The sequence below is a fragment of the Oncorhynchus masou genome, unplaced genomic scaffold (assembly GCF_036934945.1).
Source record: "Oncorhynchus masou masou isolate Uvic2021 unplaced genomic scaffold, UVic_Omas_1.1 unplaced_scaffold_4617, whole genome shotgun sequence".
Classification (NCBI taxonomy): Eukaryota; Metazoa; Chordata; class Actinopteri; order Salmoniformes; family Salmonidae; genus Oncorhynchus; species Oncorhynchus masou.
Window position 1 is genome coordinate 1 of NW_027011013.1, and position 26880 is coordinate 26880.

At 39.8% G+C, this 26880-nt stretch overlaps 1 protein-coding gene across 1 annotated transcript; it reads left to right on the forward strand.

Moving 5' to 3' along the window:
• Nucleotides 1–1579: 1579 nt before the first annotated feature.
• LOC135535228 (rho GTPase-activating protein 15-like) lies at nt 1580–14656 on the forward strand (the record flags this gene model as incomplete). Its single annotated transcript, XM_064961924.1, has 5 exons — nt 1580–1656; nt 2647–2821; nt 6159–6218; nt 6500–6649; nt 14567–14656. Coding segments are annotated over exons 1-5 (489 nt in total), but the record flags the coding sequence as incomplete, so codon positions are not given.
• Between the last annotated feature and the right edge of the window lie 12224 nt (nt 14657–26880).

Consider the following 26880-nt stretch of genomic DNA (forward strand, 5'->3'; position numbering starts at 1 on the left):
TCTTCCATGTTTACAATTTACTTCTCCACTCGATACAGCACAGGGAAGAATGCCCTCTCCCTCTCCACCACCTTGACCAGGACTTCAGCTGTAGTCAAGTGCATGACAGTGTCATCACTTATCGGGAACTCTTTGGCATTCAGCTTCTCTAGACTTCCTCATGGATAGGCGCTCCATCATTCTCAAATGTCTCCTGCTCCACTCAGCACCTCTGTTCGGGGGAACCTCCTCTGAAATGTTGAGATCTGGTTGGAATGACGGTTTGTAGTGGTGGTGGTGGTGTTTAATTACTTCTGTTAAAGATTGCATTAGATGGTTGACTAAATGAATGTTGCTTTGGATGGAGAAAAAGATACATATACATTTAAAATGAAGAAAAAACTTCACAATACCTTTTAGGCTGTTAAAATGAGATAAGGATACACTGCCCCATATGTGAGTCACTGAACCATTCATGGGCAATTCAGGGAGACACAACCTTACAGGATGTTAAGGTATGAATGTCTTGTGTAGAATTGCAGAACACACAATACAAGTGGGCTCGTGCTGTCAATGGCTCCTTGGACTGTTGGTGGATCTCAGAGACTTATGTAGGTGGAACGTTTGTTCCTTCATGTGATTCTATACCTTAGATTTTGCCTTCTCAGTCTCCACTGTTTCTCAGCTCCATACAAGGCAACAAGGCTTTCACATGAGTTATGACAAACACTTCCTGTATTGAAGGCCAATGGGATTGCGATTCTGAAATTGCATTTGCCCCATCTGCTGGAGGTAAATGGGAAATTCATTGCTCTTTGACGATGGTACACTTTACTCACGGTCTATTTGCCCCTCTATATGCCATATAAAACCTTTACAGGTTGTTGTGCTAACACTGAACCAAGGATGGTACCCATAAAACACCACAGTTTGAGTTGTTCAGTAAAATAGCTAGTTTTTGTTCATTAAAAAAGTCTCTCAGGGTTGAATCACCCAGACCACAAGAAAACCCCAATGACGTCATTTCCTGATTCAACCAATTTCATCAACAAACAATTGTTTTGGGGCCCAGTAACTCTTTTGATAGTGTTACCAAGCTATTTTACATATTTTGGTAAAAATCTTGATGTAAAGTATAAACCATTCATATTGTGTATGGAAGAATGCTGCTCCCTTGCGAAAACAATCTGTAATAGATCACTGGAACCAAATGGAATTTAAATTAAGACAATATTAACTGTAGTGAAACTCAGACATGTACCATTATCTTTCAAATTGCACTTTTGGCAAGGGATATGTTTTGGAACAAGCTGTTACTAAAAACATGCTGAAAACCTACCCGTACACCAACACTCTGATCTACCTTGTTTCTCAGATTGTGTGATGGACTGATCTCACATCTACGCCTGTTATCAATGTCTATTCAGCTCTGAAGTTGAAGTTTAGTCAGACTAATTCTGTGCAAGTGACATCTTTCAGGAAGTGGGGACCCGGGCCTGCGACGCGTAACACACGTTCACATCAACTGTGGAGCAGTAGTGAAAGACATGGTGGTTTGACTACACCATGTGTGAAACCTACTTCCTCTAAATGTAAAACTTGCACTCTTTCTCTTTATCTCTTTTCTTTTTGTGATCTGAGGCTGATTGATTTGATAGAAAAGATGGCGGGGACGAGGTAAGAAAGACAGAATTCTAGTGTGTGGATGGAGTGGTTTTGAAAATGAAGGATGCTGTCATTTCTTGTTGAATCATTCTTAAAAGTTTTGGAGTTTTAGTGGGGGGGGGTCATTGGTGACTTATAGAGATGTAACGCCTAGGCAATGGCATCAGGTGCCCGCACTTACTTACTATATGCAGTTAGTCGTGCGGAAAGTTGTTGATACGCAGTGTTATTCTTGAGTATTATAGTCCTGAATGGTTATAACATAGTAGATGGTGTTCTACATGTAGTTAAAACAGGATAGAAGTAGAATTGGTGGTTGAAATGTCGAATTTCACCAAAATGTAAATTTTTTGTTCTTTTCTTTTCTGAAGTTTAGGATTTTTCTAACTTGTTAAACTCACAATCTACAAATCTGTGATATCAATACAACTGCATCCACTATACTGACTTTCAATTGGCATTTCTGCACTGTACGTCTTTACAACATAAGCCAAATTTCACAATTTGTATTACCATGGTCATGTTTACACAATTGTTTGTGTTGTAATCAACGATGCGGAGAGATGTTAGGGTCTATGCAAACCATCAGAATACACAGCTGTTGACGTCTTAATCTGTTCACTTATTTTGGGTGTGGAGGTTGAGATTTGCTTCCTGTTGTGAGACACTGTGCAATGTCTCAAAAAAACGCACATTAGGTTAAAACCCAACACTGAACTACTATGTGACCTTGCTGGATGAGCCTTGTTATTTAGATCGAATTCTACTTTTTTCAGTGGGTAGATTGTTTATTATTAGCAAGAATCCCAAACTTGAGCAGACAATGAGACAACCACTACGGAAAGAAAGGCTAAAGTCCTCAAGCTTAGATTACGCTTCGCCGTGTCTGCCCTTAAATGTTTGTAAAAACAGCGCTTTAAAAGCCTTCTGTGAAGCATCTTACATCCATTGACTCATTAGAAATCTGAACATCCCACTTGTGTTTCTCCTCCTTTTGACCAGAATCACCAATCTTCAGAGCGTAGGGAATCAGCCGCCTCTGATTCTCCCCCACCAGGTGACCGGAGCGGCACCAGGAACGGTCCAGATGCGTATCAAGACCTCTCAGATCAGCGGGGATCGCCTGAGTCAAACCAAGTCCATGGTCCTGCAGGACCCTGACTTGCCTCCCAGACCTGTAAGTATAGGACATGAGCACAAAGAGATGCATACACACAAACACACACACACACATACACACACACACACACACACACACACACACACACTGACACACATTGACACACACACACACAGACACACACACACACACACACACACACACACACACACACACGCACACACACACACACACACACACACACACACACACACACACACACACACATATACACACACACACACACACACACACACACACACACTGCTCTCTTATTATACAATGTTAAAGCAGATTTGAATCTGCTTATTGAATGTTGTTTGTCATTTGGTGAACTGTGTTTACATAAATTCAGTAAGTATGATTATAGCATTTATAAACAAGTTGTATCATTGGTGATTATTTATCATTTGCTTAATTCGTTGATCTCTGTTTGACAGGCACTTCCCTGTGGGAAAATCGGTGAAGATAAAACAGATGATGCATTACAAAATGAGCAATCTGATGCAGCGTATTTGGAATAATGTAGCTACCATGTTGACATTGAACTGGACATAACCCCAACCATTTCATCTTTCTCGTAAGTGGCTACGTGGTCAGTTGACACCTCCATTTAGCATAGTGGTTCACACGACCGTATCATAGTGATCACGACCATATCTATAGTAGTTCCATGACTACTGCTCGTTATTCCACGACCGTAATATAGTGGTTGCTTGACTGTATCTATAGTGAGGTTCATGACTGTATCATAGTGGTTCATGACTGTATCGTTGTGTGGTATCATAGTGGTTCATGACTGTATCGTTCCGCGACCGTATCATAGTGGTTCATGACTGTATCATAGTGGTCCATCATAGTGATTCCGACCGATCGTATAATAGTGGTTCTTAGTGGTCCGCGACCGTGTATGATGGTTCCGCGACCCAGTATCATAGTGGTTCGTAATAGTATCATAGTGGTCCACGACCGTATCATGTGGTTCGACTGTATCGTTGTGGTTCACGGCCGTAACATAGTGGTTCATGACTGTATCATAGTGGTCCGCGACTGTATAATAGTGGTTCACGGCTATCGTTGTGGTTCCGCGACTGTAACATAGTGGTTCATGACTGTATCATAGTGGTTCCGCGACCGTATCATAGTGGTTCACGGCCGTATCATAATCCCGGCAGATCATAGTGGTTCACGCATCGTTGTAGTTCACGACTACTTCATCATAGTGGTTCATGACTGTATCAGTGGTTCCACGACTGTATCATAGTGGTTCATGACTGTATCAGATCATAGTGGGTTCAGTAGTTTATGACCGTATCACTAGTGTTTCACGACCATACATCTGTCTATGTAGTGGCTGGAGTAATACAGCTGCACATTTACTTTAAAACAGGCCATATGTTTCTTGATCAGTCTCAGTGTCTAACATGTATTATAAACCTTCATAGAGTTTATTAATAATTGACAGCAACCTGAATTACTCTGATGATCACAGCCGTGAGAGGTAATCTTCATGGTTTGTTGTGTTGCTTGTTTGCTAATTATGCAGAAGATACTTGTTTGGGAGACGCCTCATACTGCAATAACACAGTTTGTCCAGAGGGCAGAGTAGAGGTACAAAGGCTACTGGAGGTAATGAACCAGATCTTATGGACTACAAACATATTCACTAACATCTCCCAACAAACAAAAAGCTGCGAACACAGAACGTTACAGCGTTGCCCTAACATTACATCAGTGTTCCAGTGTTCTAGTGTAGAATGTTGTTGTGATTACAGCTGTCCTAGTTTTCATTACATTCATTACACAGATGATCACATGTAGCAAACATAAAAATTAACACTGTTTGTTACTATCATGTATTAGTGTGTGTTTCTAGAGAGCAGGGTAATTGTTTCTTGACCTCCTCCAATGTATTGCCATACGTGTTAAACCCTAGCTGAACCGTATCCTGCTCCACCCTCCAACACTGTGATTAATGAGAGATTATGAACTGGGTGGTTCCAGCCCTGAATGATAATTGGCTGACAGGTCTATCAGACCGTATACCACGGGAATGACAAAAGTTATTTTTACTGCTCTAATTACATTGGTAACCGGTTTATAATAGCAATAAGGCACCTCGGGGATTTGTCGAATATGGCCTATATACCACAGCTAAGGGCTGTATCCAGACACTCGTGTTGCGTTGTGCTTAAGAACAGCCATGGTATATTGGCCATATGCCACACACCCTCAGGCCTTATTGCTTAAATATAACAACCCAAATGAGCTGGACCCCGTTGTAGTGAATAAAGGACTCACTAGGGGTTTGGACTGCGAGGGTAGGCCTATCCTTGTTGGAATTCCTATAAGACAGGCATTTGACCAGTAGAGGGCAGCACAGTGCTGAAGGATAAAAACTGAATACCAAACGGTACATACTGTGTTTCTATAGCAACCCGGGACACTGGTTCAACTGTGTATACGCTCAACCTTTTCTGATCGACCTTTACTGCAACTACAAATATTACTACTACTACTACTTTACTACAGGGTTTAACACATCTCTCATGAATCAATAACCGTGCTGTATTCATGTCCATGTTTTGTCTTTTGCAATGAGTGTTTCCGTTGCTGTTATAATGACGTGAACTATCATGGTCTGATTGTGATTAGCACTGGGTTGTGTGAGTTGTTTATCTGTTGTCGCAGTGTGAGGTCTCATGTCATCAACCACACTGCGTTCCCACACACTACTGTCAGACACTCTATAGGCATTTATGATATAGACTTTAAATAGTTTAACGCAGTGATGAGACATTCACATGTGTCACCATACTCTTTTTGGTATTATATTGCATCATCTTTAAAGCTGTTAAATACAGACATGGACTCTTCACACAAGCTGCATTGTTTAATTTTCATTTTACCAGTGTAGGGTAGCCTAGTGGTTAGAGCATTGGACTAGTAACCGAAAGGTTGCAAGTTCATATCCCTGAGCTGACAAGGTACAAATCTGTCGTTCTGCCCCTGAACAGGCAGTTAACCCACTGTTCCTAGGCTGTCATTGAAAATAAGAATTTGTTCATTAACTGACTTGCCTAGTAAAATAAAAAAACAGCTAAGACAATGAGGCCTCAATCAAGCAACAGTTGTGATTTTTTCTACCTTTATTTAACTAGGCAAGTCAGTTAAGAACAAATTCTTATTTTCAATGACGGCCTAGGAACAGTGGGTTAACTGCCTGTTCAGTGGCTGAACAACAGATTTGTACCTTGTCAGCTAAGGGATTTGAACATGAAACCTTTCGGTTATTAGTCCAACGCTCTAACCACTAGGCTACCCATCACTGTTTTCTCTGTTTTTGTTTCTGTAGATCTCTCGCCACCGGAGGAACCAGTCTCAGCATAACGTTGGTGGAGCCGTAGATACTCCTGTGAGTATGACAGGCCACCATAAAGAACTGGCAGGATGGGCAGAAATCAGTTTGGGTTATTATACTCTGTTACTATATGGCTGTTATTAGCTATTATACTACACTAAATATTGTTCACTATAAATATGTTTCTGCACTTTTCATTCAGCTGGCCTATTTTACTTTAAAAAAAGGTATATTTATTTGGTTGATACTGATAAAATAGAATGTGTCTGATTGGAATATTTATGTGACATTGATTGATAATATCTCTTCAAGGATAAATGTTACATGTATTTCAGATTGTTTTGAATGGTGAATATTTGAATAAAGCCAAAATATACGAAGGAGGCAAAAAACTGAGGAAGAATTGGACTTCAACTTGGGTAGTCCTGGACACGGATAAACTTCTGTTTTATAAAGACAGCAAGCAAGAAGCCCTGACAAATTTGGTAGGATTTTGCAAGATCCTCACACCCTTACTCATACTCATCTCTCTCTCGCTACTACCTCACTCTCTCTCGCTTCTACCTCTCTCTCCCGCTCCTACCTCTCTCTCTCTCTCCTACCTCTCTCTCTCTCTCTCTCTCTCTCCCTCCCCCTCTCTCTCTCTCTCTACCTCTCTCCTACCTCTCTCTCCTACCTTTTTTCTCTCTCTCTTTACTCTTCTCTCTCTACACAAACACAGTAAAGTACTTTCTGATGGTTACCAACACAGTAAAGTACAAAGTGATGGTTCAGTAAAGTACAAAGTGATGGTTCAGTAAAGTACAAAGTGATTTTTTATTTTATTTATTTCACCTTTATTTAACCAGATAGGCCAGTTGAGAACAAGTTCTCATTTACAACTGCAACCTGGATAAAGCAAAGCAGTGTGACACAAACAACAACACAGAGTCATACATGGAATAACCAAACATACAGTCAATAACACAATAGAAAAAAGTCTATATGCAGTGTGTGCAAATGAGGTAAGATAAGGGAGAGTAAGGCAATAAAATAGGCCATAGTGGCGATAATTACAATTTAGCAATTATAGTGATAATTACGTGCAAAGAGATACTGGGGTGCAAAGAAGAATAAAAAAACAGTATGGGGATGAGGTAGTTATATGGGCTATTTACATGGGCTATGGTTCAGTAAAGAAAGTAAAGTAAAAAAGTGATGGTTCAGTAAATTACAAAGTGATGGTTCAGTAAAGTAAACAGTGACGACATTAGGTTGTGTTATAACACATCTGAATACGAGGGGTCAATGTTCAAATTACAGCCACAAATCAGCTTTCTAAGGGATTGCCAATAAGCATCATGAGTACCAATCCAATGTTGGTGAACATTTTAATTTTCTTTTAATTGTTTTATATCTTACTTTAGCTTTGTTCCCATGGCGTAGAATTCACCCAATGAAAATGCAATGAGCAACTGTTTATCCTTGTGAAGAGGAATGATATAGTGTGTGTGTGTGTGTGTGTGTGTGTGTGTGTGTGTGTGTGTGTGTGTGTGTGTGTGTGTGTGTGTGTGTGTGTGTGTGTGTGTGTGTGTGTGTGTGTGTGTGTGTGTGTGTGTGTGTGTGTGTGTGTGTGTGTGTGTGTGTGTACATATACAGCACATGCATGTATATCTGTGTCTGTCTATGTGTGTAGTATGTGACTTTAATCCAGAGAGGTAAGAGAGGGAAAGTAGGAGGCGAGGGAGAGAGGAGAGAGGTAGGAGAGAGCGGGAGGGAGGTAAGTTGAGAAGAGAGAGGTAGAGAGAGAGAGAGAGGTAGGAGCGGGAGAGAGAGATAGGAGCGAGGAGAGAGAGAGAGAGATAGGAGCGAGAGAGAGGTAAGCGAGAGAGGAGAGGGCAAGAGAGAGAGAGAGGAGAGAGCGAGAGAGATAGGAGTGAGAGAGAGAGAGGTAGGAGGAGAGAGAGGGGTAGGAGTGAGAGAGAGAGAGTAGGTAGGAGAGAGAGAGGTAGGAGAGAGAGGTAATGAGAGAGAGAGGTAAGTGAGAGAGAGAGGTAGCGAGAGAGAGAGAGGTAAGCAAGAGAGAGAGAGGTAGGAGCGAGAGAGAGAGAGAGGTAGGAGCAGAGAGAGAGAGGTAGGACAGAGAGAGAGGTAGGAGAGAGAGAGAGAGCGAGAGAGAGAGGGCGTGGGTGGTGGGATTCTAAAATGAGCTTGCCATGCTTTTTGATGAAGCTCAGAGGACTTAATCCAAAGCCCTCTCTATTACTGAGCCCCACCAGGGCAACGGTCTGTCAGACTCTCCCTGTCCAATAGTTCATTATGGGCAAAGAAGGCATTTCCACATACAGTATATTGACATATCTCACCCTTTTCCGATGAAAAACTGAAATAGTGGTTACAGTGGAGGGCTGGGTGATTGTTATGAAGAAGTACAATTTTGTAATTTGTTAGTCTTTGTTTTAGAGTAGAATAAACAGTTTGTTAATGTCTTGTGTTATCATTTGGTCGCTGTCGACAGTATTTAGGTTTGGGGTTCTGAATATACACGATGTCATCATCATACAAACTAAGGATATGATCTCACCTGCAGCGTGTACCATAGTTCTGTAAGAAGAGTTATTTATTGAGTAGAAACTAGAACGCTCAAATCATCCAACTAAAACAAATGTAGTTTTCTATGACTGAGGTAGGTACTGGAAGTCAATTATCACCTGATTTGTCAATACTGTACCTGTTAGCCATGATAGTTGGTGGTCTTCAGGGTTCAGTCTATTCGATGCTGATCATGAGGGATCTCAGTGAGCATCTTCCATTGGTCTAAAATGGCTTGGTTTCTGTTATTGTGACAATGTACTGCAGTACTATATTGTAATACTATTGCAGAATGTTCTTATTGTCTTAATTTGATTTCACCAGTTTTTAGATTGTTTAAACTTGCTGAGACCACGACAGGGAATTATATCTAAATGAGTTTCCATACCTTTTACACTGATTCTTATTTGAAAAACAACATACATATATATATATATATATATATATATATATATTCTAAATTACATTCTCTCTGCCTGAAAATGATACCATTCCTATTTTGATGCATTTACACACGGCTTCTTTAATTCCATAGAGGATATCAATAAGACACTAAAGGTTGGAATGAGATGGTAATTTTCCATGAAGGAAAGTGGTGCTTTTTAACTCTTTACAGTTATTATTGTGGTAGTGGAAGAAGTTTTAAAATGTTTTACTTTAGCCAGAAGTTAAATATAGTCAAAATTAAATTTAGTAAAATAATTTCTCTGTTTACTTTGATGAACTACACTATCAACCTTATTACTTTGGATTGTGGGGCAGTTAGATCACATAATTTATCACAAATAACTCTACCCAGACTAGCATACTACACTTTTATTCAGTCTCCTACTACAATACCACAGTATACTGTATGACAACTGTAGTAATAGAATACAGAAGATAGAGGCATTGTTGAAGTTTAAAATTAAAATAAAAAATGTTATTTCATCCCAAGCGTTTCTCCCTTACTTCAACTGTACATTAATTTCTTAATCGAAGGATACAGCTGTTAAAAGAAAGTTGTGACTGGAAAGATAAATAAATAGGACAGGTGAAAATATGGATAGATAAATAAATAGGACAGGTGTATAAATGGATAGATAAAGACAGATAGATAAATAAATAGGACAGGTGACAATGGATAGATAAAGACGGATAGATAAATAAATAGGACAGGTAAAAATGGATAGATAAAGACAGATAGATAAATAAATAGGACAGGTGAATAAATGGATAGATAAATAAATAGGACAGGTGAAAATGGATAGATAAAGACAGATAGATAAATAAATAGGACAGGTGATATAAATGGATAAATAAATAAATAGGACATGAATAAATGGATAGATAAATAATAGGACAGGTGAATAAATGGATAGATAAATAAATAGGACAGGTGTATAAATGGATAGATAAATAAATAGGACAGATGAATAAATGGATAATAAAGAAATAGGACATGTGAATAAATGGATAGATAAAGACAGATATGGATAAATAAATAGGACAGGTGAATAAATGGATAGATAAATAAATAGGACAGATTAATAAATGGATAGATAAATAATAGGACAGATAAATAAACGGATAGATAAATAAATAGGACAAGTGAATAAATGGATAGATAAAGAAATAGGACAGGTAAATAAATGGATAGATAAATAAATAGGACATGTAAATAAATGGATAGATAAAGGACAGGATAGATAAATAAATAGGACAGGTGAATAAATGGATAGATAAATAAATAGGACAGATAGGACAGATAATAAATGGATAGATAAATAAATAGGACAGATGAATAAATGGATAGATAAATAATAGGACAGATGAATAAATGGATAGATAAATAATAGGACAGATGAATAAATGGGATAGATGAATAATAGGACATGTGAATAAATGGATAGATAAATAAATAGGACAGATGAATAAATGGATAGATAAATAATAGGACAGATGAATAAATGGATAGATAAATAATAGGACATGAATAAATGAATAGATAAATAAATAGGACAGATAAATAAATGAATAGATAAATAATAGGACAGATGAATAAATGCATAGATAAATAAATAGGAAAGATGGATAAATGCATAGATAAATAATAGGACAGATGAATAAATGGATAGATAAATAAATAGGACAGATGAATAAATGGATAGACAAATAATAGGACAGGTGTATAAATGGATAGATAAATGTGAATAAAGATAAATGAATAGGACAGATAAATAAATGACAGAAAGATAAATAAATAGGACAGGTGAATAAATGGATAGATAAATGAATAGGACAGATGAATAAATGGAAAGATAAATAAATAGGACAGGTGAATAAATGGATAGATAAATAAATAGGACAGGTGAATAAATGGATAGATAAAGATGGATAGATAAATAATAGGACAGATGAATAAATGGATAGACAAATAATAGGACAGATGAATAAATGGATAGATAAATGAATAGGACAGATGAATAAATGGAAAGATAAATAAATAGGACAGATGAATAAATGGATAGATAAATAAATAGGACATGTGAATAAATGGATAGATAAAGATGGATAGATAAATAATAGGACAGATGAATAAATGGATAGATAAATAAATAGGACAGATTAATAAATGGATATATAGATAAAGACGGATAGATAAATAAATAGGACAGATCAATAAATGGATAGATAAATAAATAGGACAGATTAATAAATGGATAGATAAAGACAGATAGATAAATAAATAGGACAGGTGAATAAATGGATAGATAAATAAATAGGACAGGTAAATAAATGGATAGATAAATAAATAGGACAGGTAAATAAATGGATAGATGAAGATGGATAGATAAAGACGGAAGAACAAATGGATGGAGAGATGAAGGGATAAAACAAGGTTATGTTGGACTGAATGGTAAAGGATTGAATGTATGGTTGAAGGGGGTGGATGGTGTGTGTGATGTTCTCTGATATTCAGATTTGAATAGAGGAGAAGTTGATCAAGGTGCCATAAACCTCTACAGGATTGGTGGATCAGGGTCCCCCGCGGGACTGTTGAGCTAACGTAGGCTAATGTGATTAGCATGAGGTTGTAAGTAACAAGAACATTTCCCAGGACATAGACCTATCTGATATTGGCATAAAGCTTAACTTATTGTTAATCTAACTGCACTGTCAATTTACAGTAGATATTACAGTAAAATAATACCATGCTATTTGTTTAGGACATTTTGCACAGTTATGAACTTTAAAATGTATGTGTAAAATGCACATTTGGGCAGTCTTGATTAAACATTTTGAACAGAAATGCAATGATTCATTTGATCAGTGTAAAAAATTTTGCACATACACTGCTGCCATCTGGTGTTCAAAATCTAAATTGCGCTTTGGCAGAAATAATACATTATGGCCTTTCTCTTAAATTTCAAAGATGCTGGTATTATCTTTTACCAGATCTAATGTGTTATATACTCCTACATTCATTTCACATTTCCACAAACTTCAAAGTGTTTCCTTTGAAATGGTATCAAGAATATGCATATGATTGCTTCAGGTCCTGAGCTACAGGCAGTTAGATTTGGGTATGTCATTTTTTAGGCAAACATTTACAAAGTGGGCGGATCCTTCGTTGTTGAGAAAAGTGGTTAAGGTAGCTGATTAGTATCAAAAGTCCCAATGTTTACTCATTGTCTCATGCTTAGAATCCCCACATTGTTATAATTTGAAGGTTCTGAAAAGTTCCACAGCAGTTAATTAAACTGTGGGAAGTTAGCTAAATCAGTTGATGTTGTTACTAAAATAGCTGTACCTCATGATTGGTAGTAGATATTTCTGTGGGCTGCGTTCCCAATAAATGATATGACAACAGTCAGTGAAAGTGCAGGGCGCCAAATTCAAAACAACATAAATCTCATAATTAAAATTTCTCAAACATACTTGTATCTTATACCGTTTTAAAGGTATTCTTGTTGTTAATCCCACCACAGTGGCCGATTTCAAATAGGATTTACGGCGAAAGCACCACAAATGATTATGTTTGGTCACCACCAAGCCACAGAAAAACACAGTCATTTTCCCAGCCAAAGAGAGGAGTCACAAAAAGCACAAATAGAGATAAAATGAATCACTAACCTTTGATGATCTTCATCAGATGACACTCATAGGACTTCATGTTACACAATACATGTATGTTTTATTTATGTTTTGTTTGATAAAGTTCATATTTATATAAAAACATCTGAGTTGACATTACATTACGGAAAAAGTAAACCATACAATAATCTGAGATGGCGCTCAGAACAATCAAGTCAAAATAGCCACCATGTTGTAGTCAACATAAACCATAAATTACATGCTAAATATTCCCTTACCTTTGATGATCTTCATCAGAATGCACTCCAAGGAATCCCAGGTCCACAATAAATGCTTGATTTGTTCGATAATGTCCGTTATTTATGTCCAATTAGCTACTTTTGTTAGCATGTTTGGTATACATATCCAAATGCTCGTTCTGGTCAGCCTTACGTCGGACAAAAACTTCAAAAAGTTATATTGCAGGTCGAAGAAACATTTCAAAAAGTACAGAATCAATCATTAGGATGTTTTTATTATCAATCTTCAATAAGGTCTCAACCGGAGTATTCCTTGTGTCTTCAGGAGCCATGGAACGCAGGTCGCCATCATGTGAAATGCGCATGACCAAAAAATGGCTGACTGCCAGACACCTGATTCATTCTGCTGTCATTCAGTCCCACAACACAGTAGAAGTCTCATTCAAATGTCTATAGATGGTTGACATCTAGTGAAGCCCTAGGAAGTGCAACAGCATTAATATCTCAAGGGGATTTCAATGGCAACTGTGTTGAGTACATACCAACCTCAGATTTCTAACTTCCTGTTTTGATTTCTCCTCATGTTTTGCCTGCCATATGAGTTCTGTTATACTCACAGGCATCATTCAAACAGTTTTAGAAACGTCAGAGTGTTTTCTATCCCAAAACTAATAATAATATGCATATATTAGCAACTGAGACTGAGGAGTTTACTTTGGGCACCTTATTAATCCAAGCTACTCGATACTGCCCCCCAGCCATAAGTACAGAGAAGTATAGCAAGGTGTCATGCCCTCTAAATTTTTGTCTACGTTGTTTGAAAGTAGTCAAAACAGCAGCTGTTTTAAAAAGTTACAGAAAATGTTGATGCAGTCCCTGAAACAGCTGTAACATTTGATTGGTACCAGATAATGATGTTGTTATTTCAGATTTGAATAGCAGAGAAGTAGAGGAAGTTTGTCAAAGTGGTGAAATTACAATATCTGATTTGTGTAAAGTTGCATTGTTGCATTTACAGTGGGTAGTTGTAAGTAATGATATCTCATTAATGTGAATGAAACATAAATGCAAAAGTGTTTTATAGTTTAAAAAGTATAAATAATATCCAAAAGTTGAATGCAAGCACACTATTCCAAAGACCCAGTCTGCACATTTAAAGTTTGAATGGAATTTCAAGTCAATTTGTGAAGGTAGCGTGCAGAAGAAAGAAGAAGTATGACAGAGATTTAAGTCAGGACATTTTCTTCTCAAGTGCCACCTAATACTAGAGAAAATGCAACACATGCACATTCTCATCTTACAGCATGATGACAAAAAAGTGCTAATAACAAACAGGAATCAGAAGATCTGTCTCTGCTCTTGGGCAGATTGCTTCTGTTTGTAATTAATCGTGATTCATAACAAATATCTGGCCAAGATAGTGATAGCTGTACCCTGTTTGAAAACATGCCTTTATCCCATTCATAACACAGCAGTGAAACGACTTATTACTAACCACCTCTTATCCCTCTGTAGAAACCTGGATGCAGTCCTGACGGGATGGATCTCTGTGGGGCTGTGGCTGAATGGACAACGGAGAAGTCCAGCCGGAAGAACGTGCTTCAGGTATGGACATTTGGTTAATGTGTGAAGAGGATCAGTAGTTTACAATAAGACTGAGCAGCCTGCAGATTGTCTGCTTTGGTTTTTGAGGATGGGATGTTATTGAGTGCGCTCGTTCCCTGATGATTCCTACAGATAATAGACTCAACTTCTTTAGACATTTGATACATTTTCATGAGTCTTTGAGTCAACCACCTGTTCAGAAAAGACATTTGCATTTAGTCAGATTGCATTTGAAGGTGATGTCAGTCCAGCGTCTTACATCTCCTCAAAACAAATGGCCTTTAGATTAGTAAATTAGACTCTTAAAATGTCACAGTACTATCTTCTTATTGCCTTTTGAAGATGGTCTTTTGATAAAGGCTTAAGGCAGTAAAGCAAACTGATGATCGATTTATTGGCAGTGGCAGCATAAGTTTTCATGGTGGGGAAAGCAGAGGGAAGAAATTCACTGATTACGGGAGAAAAGGAAGAGCAGATTGCTTAAGATACTTCATCGCTGCTGCTCGCTACTCTGCTGCACAGTATTTCAGCCCCAGAATCCTAATGCGGTGAAGATTAAAATGGGAATTACAGCAAAATCTTAAGTAATCCATGTGCTGACAACATTGTCAATCAACTCTAGGATTAAAGTTAAAATTAGCACAGAAAGTTACTGTTAATTTTGCACCAATCAAGACACTGATTTACAATCTAAGAAATACCTCACAAAGATGTGCCTGTCAGATGGGTAGATGCTAGAATATACATTTGTTTTCACCTATGTCTCTGCTCCCTGTATCCCTGTCACCCAGAGAGATTCCTATTTCTAAGATATTTCATAGACTATGACAACATAACTGCTCTTTTGAACCACGTAAGCAAAGGGCCAGTTTACGGACTTGATGAGTTTGGCACTATTCCATATGGTGATCTCAAAAGACCATTCACTTCATGTAGATTTGATATTGAGTAATTTAATGTTCCTGCAAAGTACCCAGTGGTTGGCGACACAGACTTTAAACCTTGATTGGTGACATCAGGATATATTGCTTTCACTTCTGGGGAAGTCCAAAGTATCAAATGCACTAAATATTTAGATCGAATGTGCTTCCAAAGTCCAAATATGACAATGAGTCTCAGCTCAATGGATAAATATACACTGCTGAAAAAAAGAAAGGGAACACTAAAATAACACATCCTAGATCTGAATTAATGAAATATTATTATTAAATACATTTTTCTTTACATAGTTGAATGTGCTGACAACAAAATCACACATAAATGATCAATGGAAATCAAATGTATCAACCCATGGAGGTCTGGATTTGGAGTCACTCAAAATTAAAGTGGAAAACCACACTACAGGCTGATCCAACTTTGATGTAATGTCCTTAAAACAAGTCAAAATGAGACTCAGTAGTGTGTGTGGCCTTCACGGGCCTGTATGACCTCCCTACAACGCCTGGGCATGCTCCTGGTGAGGCGGCGGATGGTCTCCTGAGGGATCTCCTCCCAGACCTGGACTAAAGCATCCGCCAACTCCTGGACAGTCTGTGGTTCAACGTGGCGTTGGTGGATGGAGCGAGACATGATGTCCCAGATGTGCTCAATTGGATTCAGGTCTGGGGAATGGGCGGGCCAGTCCATAGCATCAATGCCTTTCTCTTGCAGGAACTGCTGACACACTCCAGCCACATGAGGTCTAGCATTGTCTTGCATTAGGAGGAACCCAGGGCCAAGCGCACCAGCATATGGTCTCACAAGGGGTCTGAGGATCTCATCTCGGTACCTAATGGCAGTCAGGCTACCTCTGGTGAGCACAAGGAGGGCTGTGCGGCCCCCCAAAGAAATGCCACCCCACACCATGACTGACCCACTGCCAAACCGGTCATGCTGGAGGATGTTGCAGGCAGCAGAACGTTCTCCACGGCGTCTCCAGACTCTGTCACGTCTGTCACATGTGCTCAGTGTGAACCTGCTTTCATCTGTGAGGAGCACAGGGCGCCAGTGGCAAATTTGCCAATCTTGGTGTTCTCTGGCAATTGCCAAACATCCTACAAGGTGTTGGGCAGTAAGCACAACCCCCACTTGTGGACGTCGGGCACTCATACCACCCTCATGGAGTCTGTTTCTGACCGTTTGAGCAGACACATGCACATTTGTGGCCTGCTGGAGGTCATTTTGCAGGGTTCTGGCAGTGCTCCTCCTGCTCCTCATTGCACAAAGGCAGAGGCAGCGGTCCTGCTGCTGGGTTGTTGCCCTCCTACAGCCTCCTCCACATCTCCTGATGTACTGGCCTGTCTCCTGGTAGCGCCTCCATGCTCTGGACACTATGCTGACAGACACAGCAAACATTCTTGCCACAGCTCGCAGTGATGTTCCATCCTGGATGAGCTGCACTACCTGAGCCACTTGTGTGGGTTGTAGACTCCGTCTCACACTACCACTAGAGTGAAAGCACCGCCAGCATTCAAAAGTGACCAAAACATCAGCCAGGAAGCTAGGAACTGAGAAGTGGTCTGTGGTCACCACCTGCACAACCACGCCTTTATTGGGGGTGTCTTGCTAATTGTCTATAATTTCCACCTGTTGTCTGTTCCATTTGCACAACAGCATGTGAAATTTATTGTCAATCAGTGTTGCTTCCTAAGTGGACAGTTTGATTTCACAGAAGTGTGATTGACTTGGAGTTACATTGTGTTGTTTAAGTGTTCCCTTTATTTTTTTGAGCAGTGTACATGAAGCATTCTTATCTTTCACCCAGCGCTCTGCTATCTGTCACTTTTATTCTCTCTGAACCACCCAGTAAGGAAGTGTCCTCCCTGGATAGTGTTGATATCCACAGGCTGCCCAGCCAAAGTTCACAGGGTCACGAACCTGAGAAATGTTGTGCCTCTCAGTCAGTCAGAGTTCCTTTCCTAAGACCTCAATGGCACCATCTGTCTTCCTCCGCAGTAGTGTTTCAGATCAGCGACATGACTGCCGGAAAACCTGTTCTTCCTAGAGGAAGTTATGGGTAAAATGATAGAGGAGAGCTGGAACGGATCCTTTAAGGCAGGGGTTCCCAAACGTTGTCACTCAGCCCCCCTCCCCTTTCAGCATTGGGGAACATCTCGCCCCCAATGTCTATTTCTACGTCCACAAGCATTGTTCATGACACAATCTGTTCACACCCCTCTTGTGAGCAGAGAGAAATTCTACACATTTTTTCATCGATCAATCAATCAAATGTATTTATAAAGCCCTTTTTACATCAGCCGATGTCACAAAGTGCTATACAGAAACCCATCCTAAAACCTCAAACAGCGAGCAATGCAATGCAGGGTTTCAGAGAAAATGTTGCAGTATTTTAGCTAATTTTCTTGCAATTCTATAAATGTTCTATACATGTCTAATGTGTATTCATGTGATATTTGAGTAAATCAAACATTACAACCAAATATATGGGTTAAGAAACCATGCTGACATGGGCTAGTTGATCTGGACATGTCTGACAAGTTATAAATAGTCCCTTATGGTATGTAATGACTGATATGACAAGAGGAAAACACCTTGTGTATTGTACTTTTACAACTTTCAAAAGTAAGTTGAATGCCAGACTGAGTTCCTTCACAAACAAAAAAAGGCTCCCCACAACTTGGGAACCACTTCCTCAAGGCAACGCCCGCCTGATATTTTCTTCTGTCTAAAGTTGAAAGTTTAGTGAATGTGTGATCAACTGAGGAAGTGGTTCAATAGAGGAATGGGCCAAAATACCAGCAACAGTGTGTGAAAACCTTGTGAAGACTTACAGAAAACGTTTGACCTCTGTCATTGCCAACAAAGGGTATATAACAAAGTATTGAGATAAACGTTTGTTATTGACCAAATACTTATTTTCCACCATAATTTGCAAATAAATTCATTAAAAATCCTACAATGTGATTTTCTGGATTTATTTTTCTCATTTTGTCTGTCATAGTTGAAGTGTAGCTATGATCAAAATTACAGGCCTCTCTCATCTTCTTAAGTGGGAGAACTTGCACAATTGGTGGCTGACTAAACACTTTTTTCACCCACTGTAGGTGTTCAGGTTATTTCTCTACCCAGTTTATTTATTGTTTTTCTTTATTTTTTTCTTTATTATCTTTATCATTGTTGAAAGACAGTTGGTGGCACACAGGTCTTTCAGATTCCACAAGGAAAGGAAAGAGGGATACCACAGGAATGGAGGAGAATTCATTATTAGGAATATTGTCTTAAAGTATTTATTCAGCTGCAGGGTCCTTTTATACATGACAGATGTTCCCCAACCTTCCCTTCACCTCCTCACTCATCAAAATCATCATCTGTGTTTATGAATAGATGGATATTGTTCTTGTGATTTACTATTGCAATTCCAGGAGCTTTGGAAGGAGGGACACTGGTTGCTCCCCATAGCTTAGTGACACACTGGCTAAATAACCCTCACATGGTCTCATATGAGATTTTTAAAATAATACCAAAGGTTCCTGTCAACGTTATCACTAACACAGTGTTGACTGAAAAGTAACCTTGCAGAAACCTTACAGAAACACAGAGAGAGCTCTGATCTTTGTACTTGGACACCTGAGGAGCCCGGTATCTCGCGTCACACACACTGAAAGAATGCCTACTGAAAGAACACAGTTCCAAACTGTTGTCAGTTCTTGTGACATCACATGAGGATAGACAAGAAGTACACATACCAGACTGCATTATGAGATCAGACTGCATTATGAGATCAGACTGCATTATGAGACCAGACTGCATTGAGACCAGACTGCATTGAGACCAGACTGCATTGAGATCAGACTGCATTATGAGATCAGACTGCATTATGAGATCAGACTGCATTATGAGATCAGACTGCATTATCAGATCAGACTGCATTATGAGATCAGACTGCATTATGAGACCAGACTGCATTATGAGACCAGACTGCATTATGAGACCAGACTGCATTATGAGACCAGACTGCATTATGAGACCAGACTGCATTATGAGATCAGACTGCATTATGAGATCAGACTGCATTATGAGATCAGACTGCATTATGAGACCAGACTGCATTATGAGATCAGACTGCATTATGAGACCAGACTGCATTATGAGATCAGACTGCAATATCAGATCAGACTGCATTATGAGACCAGACTGCATTATGAGATCAGACTGCAATATCAGATCAGACTGCATTATGAGACCAGACTGCATTATGAGACCAGACTGCATTATGAGATCAGACTGCATTATGAGATCAGACTGCAATATCAGATCAGACTGCATTATCAGATCAGACTGCATTATGAGATCAGACTGCATTATGAGATCAGACTGCATTATGAGACCAGACTGCATTATGAGATCAGACTGCAATATCAGATCAGACTGCATTATGAGACCAGACTGCATTATGAGATCAGACTGCATTATGAGATCAGACTGCATTATGAGACCAGACTGCATTATGAGACCAGACTGCATTATGAGATCAGACTGCATTATGAGATCAGACTGCATTATGAGATCAGACTGCATTATGAGATCAGGCTGCATTATGAGATCAGACTGCATTATGAGATCAGACTGCATTATGAGACCAGACTGCATTGAGACCAGACTGCATTATGAGATCAGACTGCATTATGAGACCAGACTGCATTATGAGATCAGACTGCATTATGAGACCAGACTGCATTATGAGATCAGACTGCATTATCAGATCAGGCTGCATTATGAGATCAGACTGCATTATGAGATCAGACTGCATTATGAGACCAGACTGCATTGAGACCAGACTGCATTATGAGATCAGGCTGCATTATGATATCAGACTGCATTATGAGACCAGACTGCATTATGAGATCAGACTGCATTATGAGATCAGACTGCATTATGAGACCAGACTGCATTATGAGACCAGACTGCATTATGAGATCAGACTGCATTATGAGACCAGACTGCATTATGAGATCAGACTGCATTATGAGACCAGACTGCATTATGAGATCAGACTGCATTATCAGATCAGGCTGCATTATGAGATCAGACTGCATTATGAGATCAGACTGCATTATGAGACCAGACTGCATTGAGACCAGACTGCATTATGAGATCAGGCTGCATTATGATATCAGACTGCATTATGAGACCAGACTGCATTATGAGATCAGACTGCATTATGAGATCAGACTGCATTATGAGACCAGACTGCATTATGAGACCAGACTGCATTATGAGATCAGACTGCATTATGAGACCAGACTGCATTATGAGATCAGACTGCATTATCAGATCAGGCTGCATTATGAGATCAGACTGCATTATGAGACCAGACTGCATTATGAGATCAGACTGCATTATGAGATCAGGCTGCATTATGAGATCAGACTGCATTATGAGATCAGGCTGCATTATGATATCAGACTGCATTATGAGACCAGACTGCATTATGAGATCAGACTGCAATATCAGATCAGACTGCATTATGAGATCAGACTGCATTATCAGATCAGACTGCATTATGAGATCAGACTGCATTATGAGATCAGACTGCATTATCAGATCAGACTGCATTATGAGATCAGACTGCATTATCAGATCAGACTGCATTATGAGATCAGACTGCATTATGAGATCAGACTGCATTATCAGATCAGACTGCATTATGAGATCAGACTGCATTATCAGATCAGACTGCATTATGAGATCAGACTGCATTATGAGATCAGACTGCATTATGAGATCAGACTGCATTATCAGATCAGACTGCATTATGAGATCAGACTGCATTATGAGATCAGACTGCATTATGAGATCAGACTGCATTATGAGACCAGACTGCATTATGAGACCAGAATGCATTATGAGACCAGACTGCATTATGAGATCAGACTGCATTATGAGATCAGACTGCATTATGAGACCAGACTGCATTGAGACCAGACTGCATTATGAGATCAGACTGCATTATGAGACCAGACTGCATTATGAGATCAGACTGCAATATCAGATCAGACTGCATTATGAGACCAGACTGCATTATGAGATCAGACTGCATTATGAGATCAGACTGCATTATGAGATCAGACTGCATTATGAGACCAGACTGCGTTATGAGATCAGACTGCATTATGAGTCATTGTTCGTCACAAAGGCGCCGTATGATACGAATGATAGCAGAACGATCCAAATATCGTACAAATATAAACAAAGGTTGTTTTGTTTAGTCATTTAGCAGACGCTCTTATCCAGAGGGACTTACAGTAGTGAGTGCATACGTTTTTTTTTGTACTGCGTTCACTGAAGAACAAAGATTGTTTTAAACTTCACTCTTTGTACAGTGACAAAAACCAAACCATTTGAAGAGGCAGAGATGTACGAGGGAACAGAAAAAGCTTGGGGAACCCCAAACCAGACCACCTATCAGGCTCACACTGTACGATCAAAGCCAGATACAATGATCTCTGTATTCTAAACTGGAGTGTTGAGCTAACTTATGTGAATTCTTGAGTGGTGTCATACTGAAAATAATCTTTCAAAATGTCTGGAGACTAAGAATGGAAATAGCTGCACACTGTCTTTATAAGCAATTGATAAGAATTTCAACCCATATTTTTTTTAATAACTATCGTCAGCATTGATGAAAGCAGACAGTCTGTTTGAAAAGGACTACCGACTCAAAGTGTCTCCCGCGAGGCTAATAAAGCCAGACATATCTCTGACGTTGCTCAACAAATAAAAAGGAGCACAACTTTGAATAAGTGGTCATGCATTTTTCATGCTTTTCTGCATATCTAAGTGTTTGAGTCTGGCTTGAGTGACTTAAAAGCAAATAACAAAAGTCCAAAATTGCATCAACTCCTCTAGTAGAGAGACAAACAGTAGGGTAGTGTCAAAGGCGTCTGTTTTATCCACGGGCCGCTTCTACGGAGTCGTCAACAGCAGCATCCTTCTCTCATTACTAATTGATTCTTTGGAGGTTTGGGCGACTCTCGCTATGAGCCTCCTGTACCCTATCTTGTCTGACAAACATGGTTCTCATAGTCATAATGTGGAAAAACAAACTCCAAAATCATCCATGGAGAGAGGACAGAAACAACTGGGAGGATGAAATAGAGCCCGGGGCTAGAAAATAATGAGTCCATTTCAGTGGAGGAGCTTTAACCTGCCACCACCCCAAAAAACATTGCTTATCTTGACTAATCAACAGGAAAGTTTAATATTATCGCGAAAGACTCGTAATCACGTCCGAGAAGTATGAAGCATCCTTCTGAGTGTCGAAGGTGAATCATACTGTGAGGAAGAGGGTGGATGACTGCGTTGAGGTTAGCACAATTTATGATCTTCGGTTTTCTGAATGAGCCTCAACCTTTCTAGAGTTCAGTCAGATTGACAACTGTCTTGACTCTTGTTACACCGACACAGAAAGACCAAACAACAACCCTGAGGTGAAGGAGATGTATGTGGAGTAGATAAGAATAGCTGAATTGATTACACGGATCAATGAATATATTCACTACTTTAAAAAAGTGAAAGATCAGCGCAGTAGATGTTCAGAGCAGGTTGTAGTTTGTAGTATTTTTAGTAGTAGTAGTCCGGTGTCTACTGGTCCGCTGATCCGGGGATGTAATCATACAAATCTGCTGACCTGACTAGTTTAATACCCTTCTGTTTTAAGCTCACAGTGCCTGATTGCTTCCAGATGACCAGCCTCGATTTCCTCGGTTGTGAATAGGAGTGGCTCACTCCCAAAATGGACATCGCATCACACACAGATAGAGAGATCCTCTCAGGCACAGACTGTGCTTCTACTAGCCAACACTACTTCAGTGAGGTCTAGGACCTATGACCTGTGGTTAAACTCAATAGGAAGCTCCTACCTTCCATAGTGTTGCTGATAGTGGGCATCAGCCAACAACTAGTCAAAAATACAGCCTATACTAGAATGTTAATGGGAAAGTTAGTCGGGAAAAATAGCAATATCCGGACCATTTCATTCACCTCTCATATTCCTTCATCCACCTCCCTCTTGTTCTCTTGTGCTTCCGGCTGGAGGGCGGAGACTTTCCCACTAAGACATTCACCATATTGTAGCGATGCATGTCTCCGCGGTGTCAGAGCTGCAGGAGTCTGGAGCAGTTGAACGGTGTTATCATACAGTAAGCAGCGTTTCACACACTGCACAGGGGTTGACATGCTTGGGAGTGACTTTGTGATTAGTGTTATGGTTAATGGTCTAGGAGGATGGCTAACTCTCTAAGGCTTTAAGTAGGGAAGTGGTATTATTGTACATCAATCTATTCAAATAATAGGCTTTTATTTTGTTTTGCTATGAGATGAAGGCATGTCGGTTTGTCCCTCCGTGTTCTGGTAGAACTCTTCTGTCTTCTTAAAGGTACGGATAGCACTTGGATGACTTTCCAGCTCAGAATAAAAGGGCAGTTGCATCTACCCCTTTGTAACCATGTTATTACCCTGTTATGCTGAGCTCTGAAGTGAAGTGGTACTGCGATCTGTATATCTAGTCTCTTGATTTTTATTCATCCCTGAAACATTTTACCCACAAAACCACGTAAATAAAATAAATGAAAATGATGACAGCCTTAGAAAGATTTGTCCCTGTAACCCTTAAACACAGATACTTTATGACAACAGAATCACAACAGTCCCAGATTAACATTGAAACACTAGCTGTCATCTGAGTCTTGACCCCTACAAGACATGGTCAGGTTCACCATGTCAGTCCATCATCTGGTCCCCCCACCCCACCCCAGCTGTATCACAACTGGCCGGGGTCGGAAGTCCTATAGGGTGGTACACAATTGATCCAGCGACGTCCGTGTTAGGAGAAGGTTTGGCCGGGGTAGGCCCTTTATCATTGTCAATAAGAATTTGTTCCTAACTGACATACCTAGTTAAATAAATTAAATAAAAGTATTCCATCAGCATTGCTTTTAGGTGACTGTGCTGTTGTAAGTTACCTTCGTAATGTTCCCTTTGAAGTGAGTCTCTGGGGACTTCATCTGTTGAAATGACAGTTTCTCTCTGGGAGTTCTCTTGTGGTGTGGCCCTTCATCCTCAAAGCTGCTTACATTGAAGTGGGCATTAATTAGTTTTTTCAGAGAAACAGTGAAAGTATAGTGTGTGTTAAGCGCCAGAACGGTGGAAGGATTTAAACCTCCAACAGCAGATTGCCTTGGAGATTCAATTTAGAAATAAATGTCAGTTCAGTTAAACCATAGGACTTAATTCTAGCCAGATATACATCACACAACGTCATACCTTTCCTTTGTGGAGAGATGAAGCATCGCAATAAGTTTGGGTCATGGAGCAAAGAGAAGTGAACAGAGCCATTTGTGGGTGATGAATTGTGGGGATTAATTACAATTTCTAGCAAATGATGGAACATCCTCATCACAACTGTCACCTTGGCCTTCACTAACTCAGTACATTACGGCATTAACATTCTGCTCAGGCCAGACCTGAAGAAGAAGTACCAACACAGAGATTCTTTTATTTCACACCATTTCCTCTGTTATTGTAAGAAAGTATCTTTCTGTGAACTATATCGTTTGCAGTTTTGACACATCTACAAATATTTTGTTGCAAATTGGAAATAATTAACTTGGCAAAATAGAATGCTTCAAAGTTGCATTGTTCCTTTATGAGGAGCCATAATTAATGTTTAATTTAAGAGCCACATGCAAATGTAAAGGCACAAATGGCAGTCTCCTCTCTCCTCCGCTGTAAAAATTTAAATATTAATGGCTCCAGTCGAAAGAAAGCCCAGACATTCAACACCCTCTTTATTAAGAAATGTGATCAAAAATCAACATGTATTTCCTATTCTTTTTCATTTCTAAAAGTAAAACATGACATTGCGCTACATTTCACTTAAGTCAAAATACACAGGAAAGCTATGACTTGTTTTGTATGGTTACAAGGAGCTGAATATATTCTATATACAATATATTCTCTGAATAGAAGTCATACTCTATATATGCATTTATTGTACTGTGATATGAACATCATTGGCTCAGTTTTCCATTGCATTGTCAAAACTGATTATCTACTATAATACCTCACATTTTAATAACAGTCATGCAGTCAAATTAAACTATTGCTCTGTTTGTTATGAAGATCATCGATATTTGGCGGACATAAACTATACAATTAATGTTTTATTTGCCGTAGTCTGTTATTTACCAATGAATATGTTTGACAATGGTTTTGTTTGCCTGTGGAGACCTAAATGTTTTATTAGCCTGCACCTCCAACACTGTCTGTAGTGTTCTCTAGCCTGCACCTCCAACACTGTCTGTAGTGTTCTCTAGCCGGCACCTCCAACACTGTTTGTAGTGTTCTCTAGCCTGCACCTCCAACACTGTTTGTAGTGTTCTCTAGCTGGCACCTCCAACACTGTCTGTAGTGTTCTCTAGCCTGCACCTCCAACACTGTCTGTAGTGTTCTATAGCCGGCACCTCCAACACTGTCTGTAGTGTTCTCTAGCTGGCACCTCCAACACTGTCTGTAGTGTTCTCTAGCTGGCACCTCCAACACTGTCTGTAGTGTTCTCTAGCCTGCACCTCCAACACTGTCTGTAGTGTTCTCTAGCCGGCACCTCCAACACTGTCTGTATTGTTCTCTAGCCTGCACCTCCAACACTGTCTGTAGTGTTCTCTAGCCTGCACCTCCAACACTGTCTGTAGTGTTCTCTAGCCTGCACCTCCAACACTGTCTGTAGTGTTCTCTAGCCTGCACCTCCAACACTGTCTGTAGTGTTCTCTAGCCTGCACCTCCAACACTGTCTGTAGTGTTCTCTAGCCTGCACCTCCAACACTGTCTGTAGTGTTCTCTAGCCGGCACCTCCAACACTGTCTGTAGTGTTCTCTAGCCGGCACCTCCAACACTGTCTGTAGTGTTCTCTAGCCTGTACCTCCAACACTGTCCGTAGTGTTCTCTAGCCTGCACCTCCAACACTGTCTGTAGTGTTCTCTAGCCGGCACCTCCAACACTGTCTGTAGTGTTCTCTAGCCTGCACCTCCAACACTGTCTGTAGTGTTCTCTAGCCTGCACCTCCAACACTGTCTGTAGTGTTCTCTAGCCTGCACCTCCAACACTGTCAGTAGTGTTCTCTAGCCGGCACCTCCAACACTGTCTGTAGTGTTCTCTAGCCTGCACCTCCAACACTGTCTGTAGTGTTCTCTAGCCTGCACCTCCAACACTGTCTGTAGTGTTCTCTG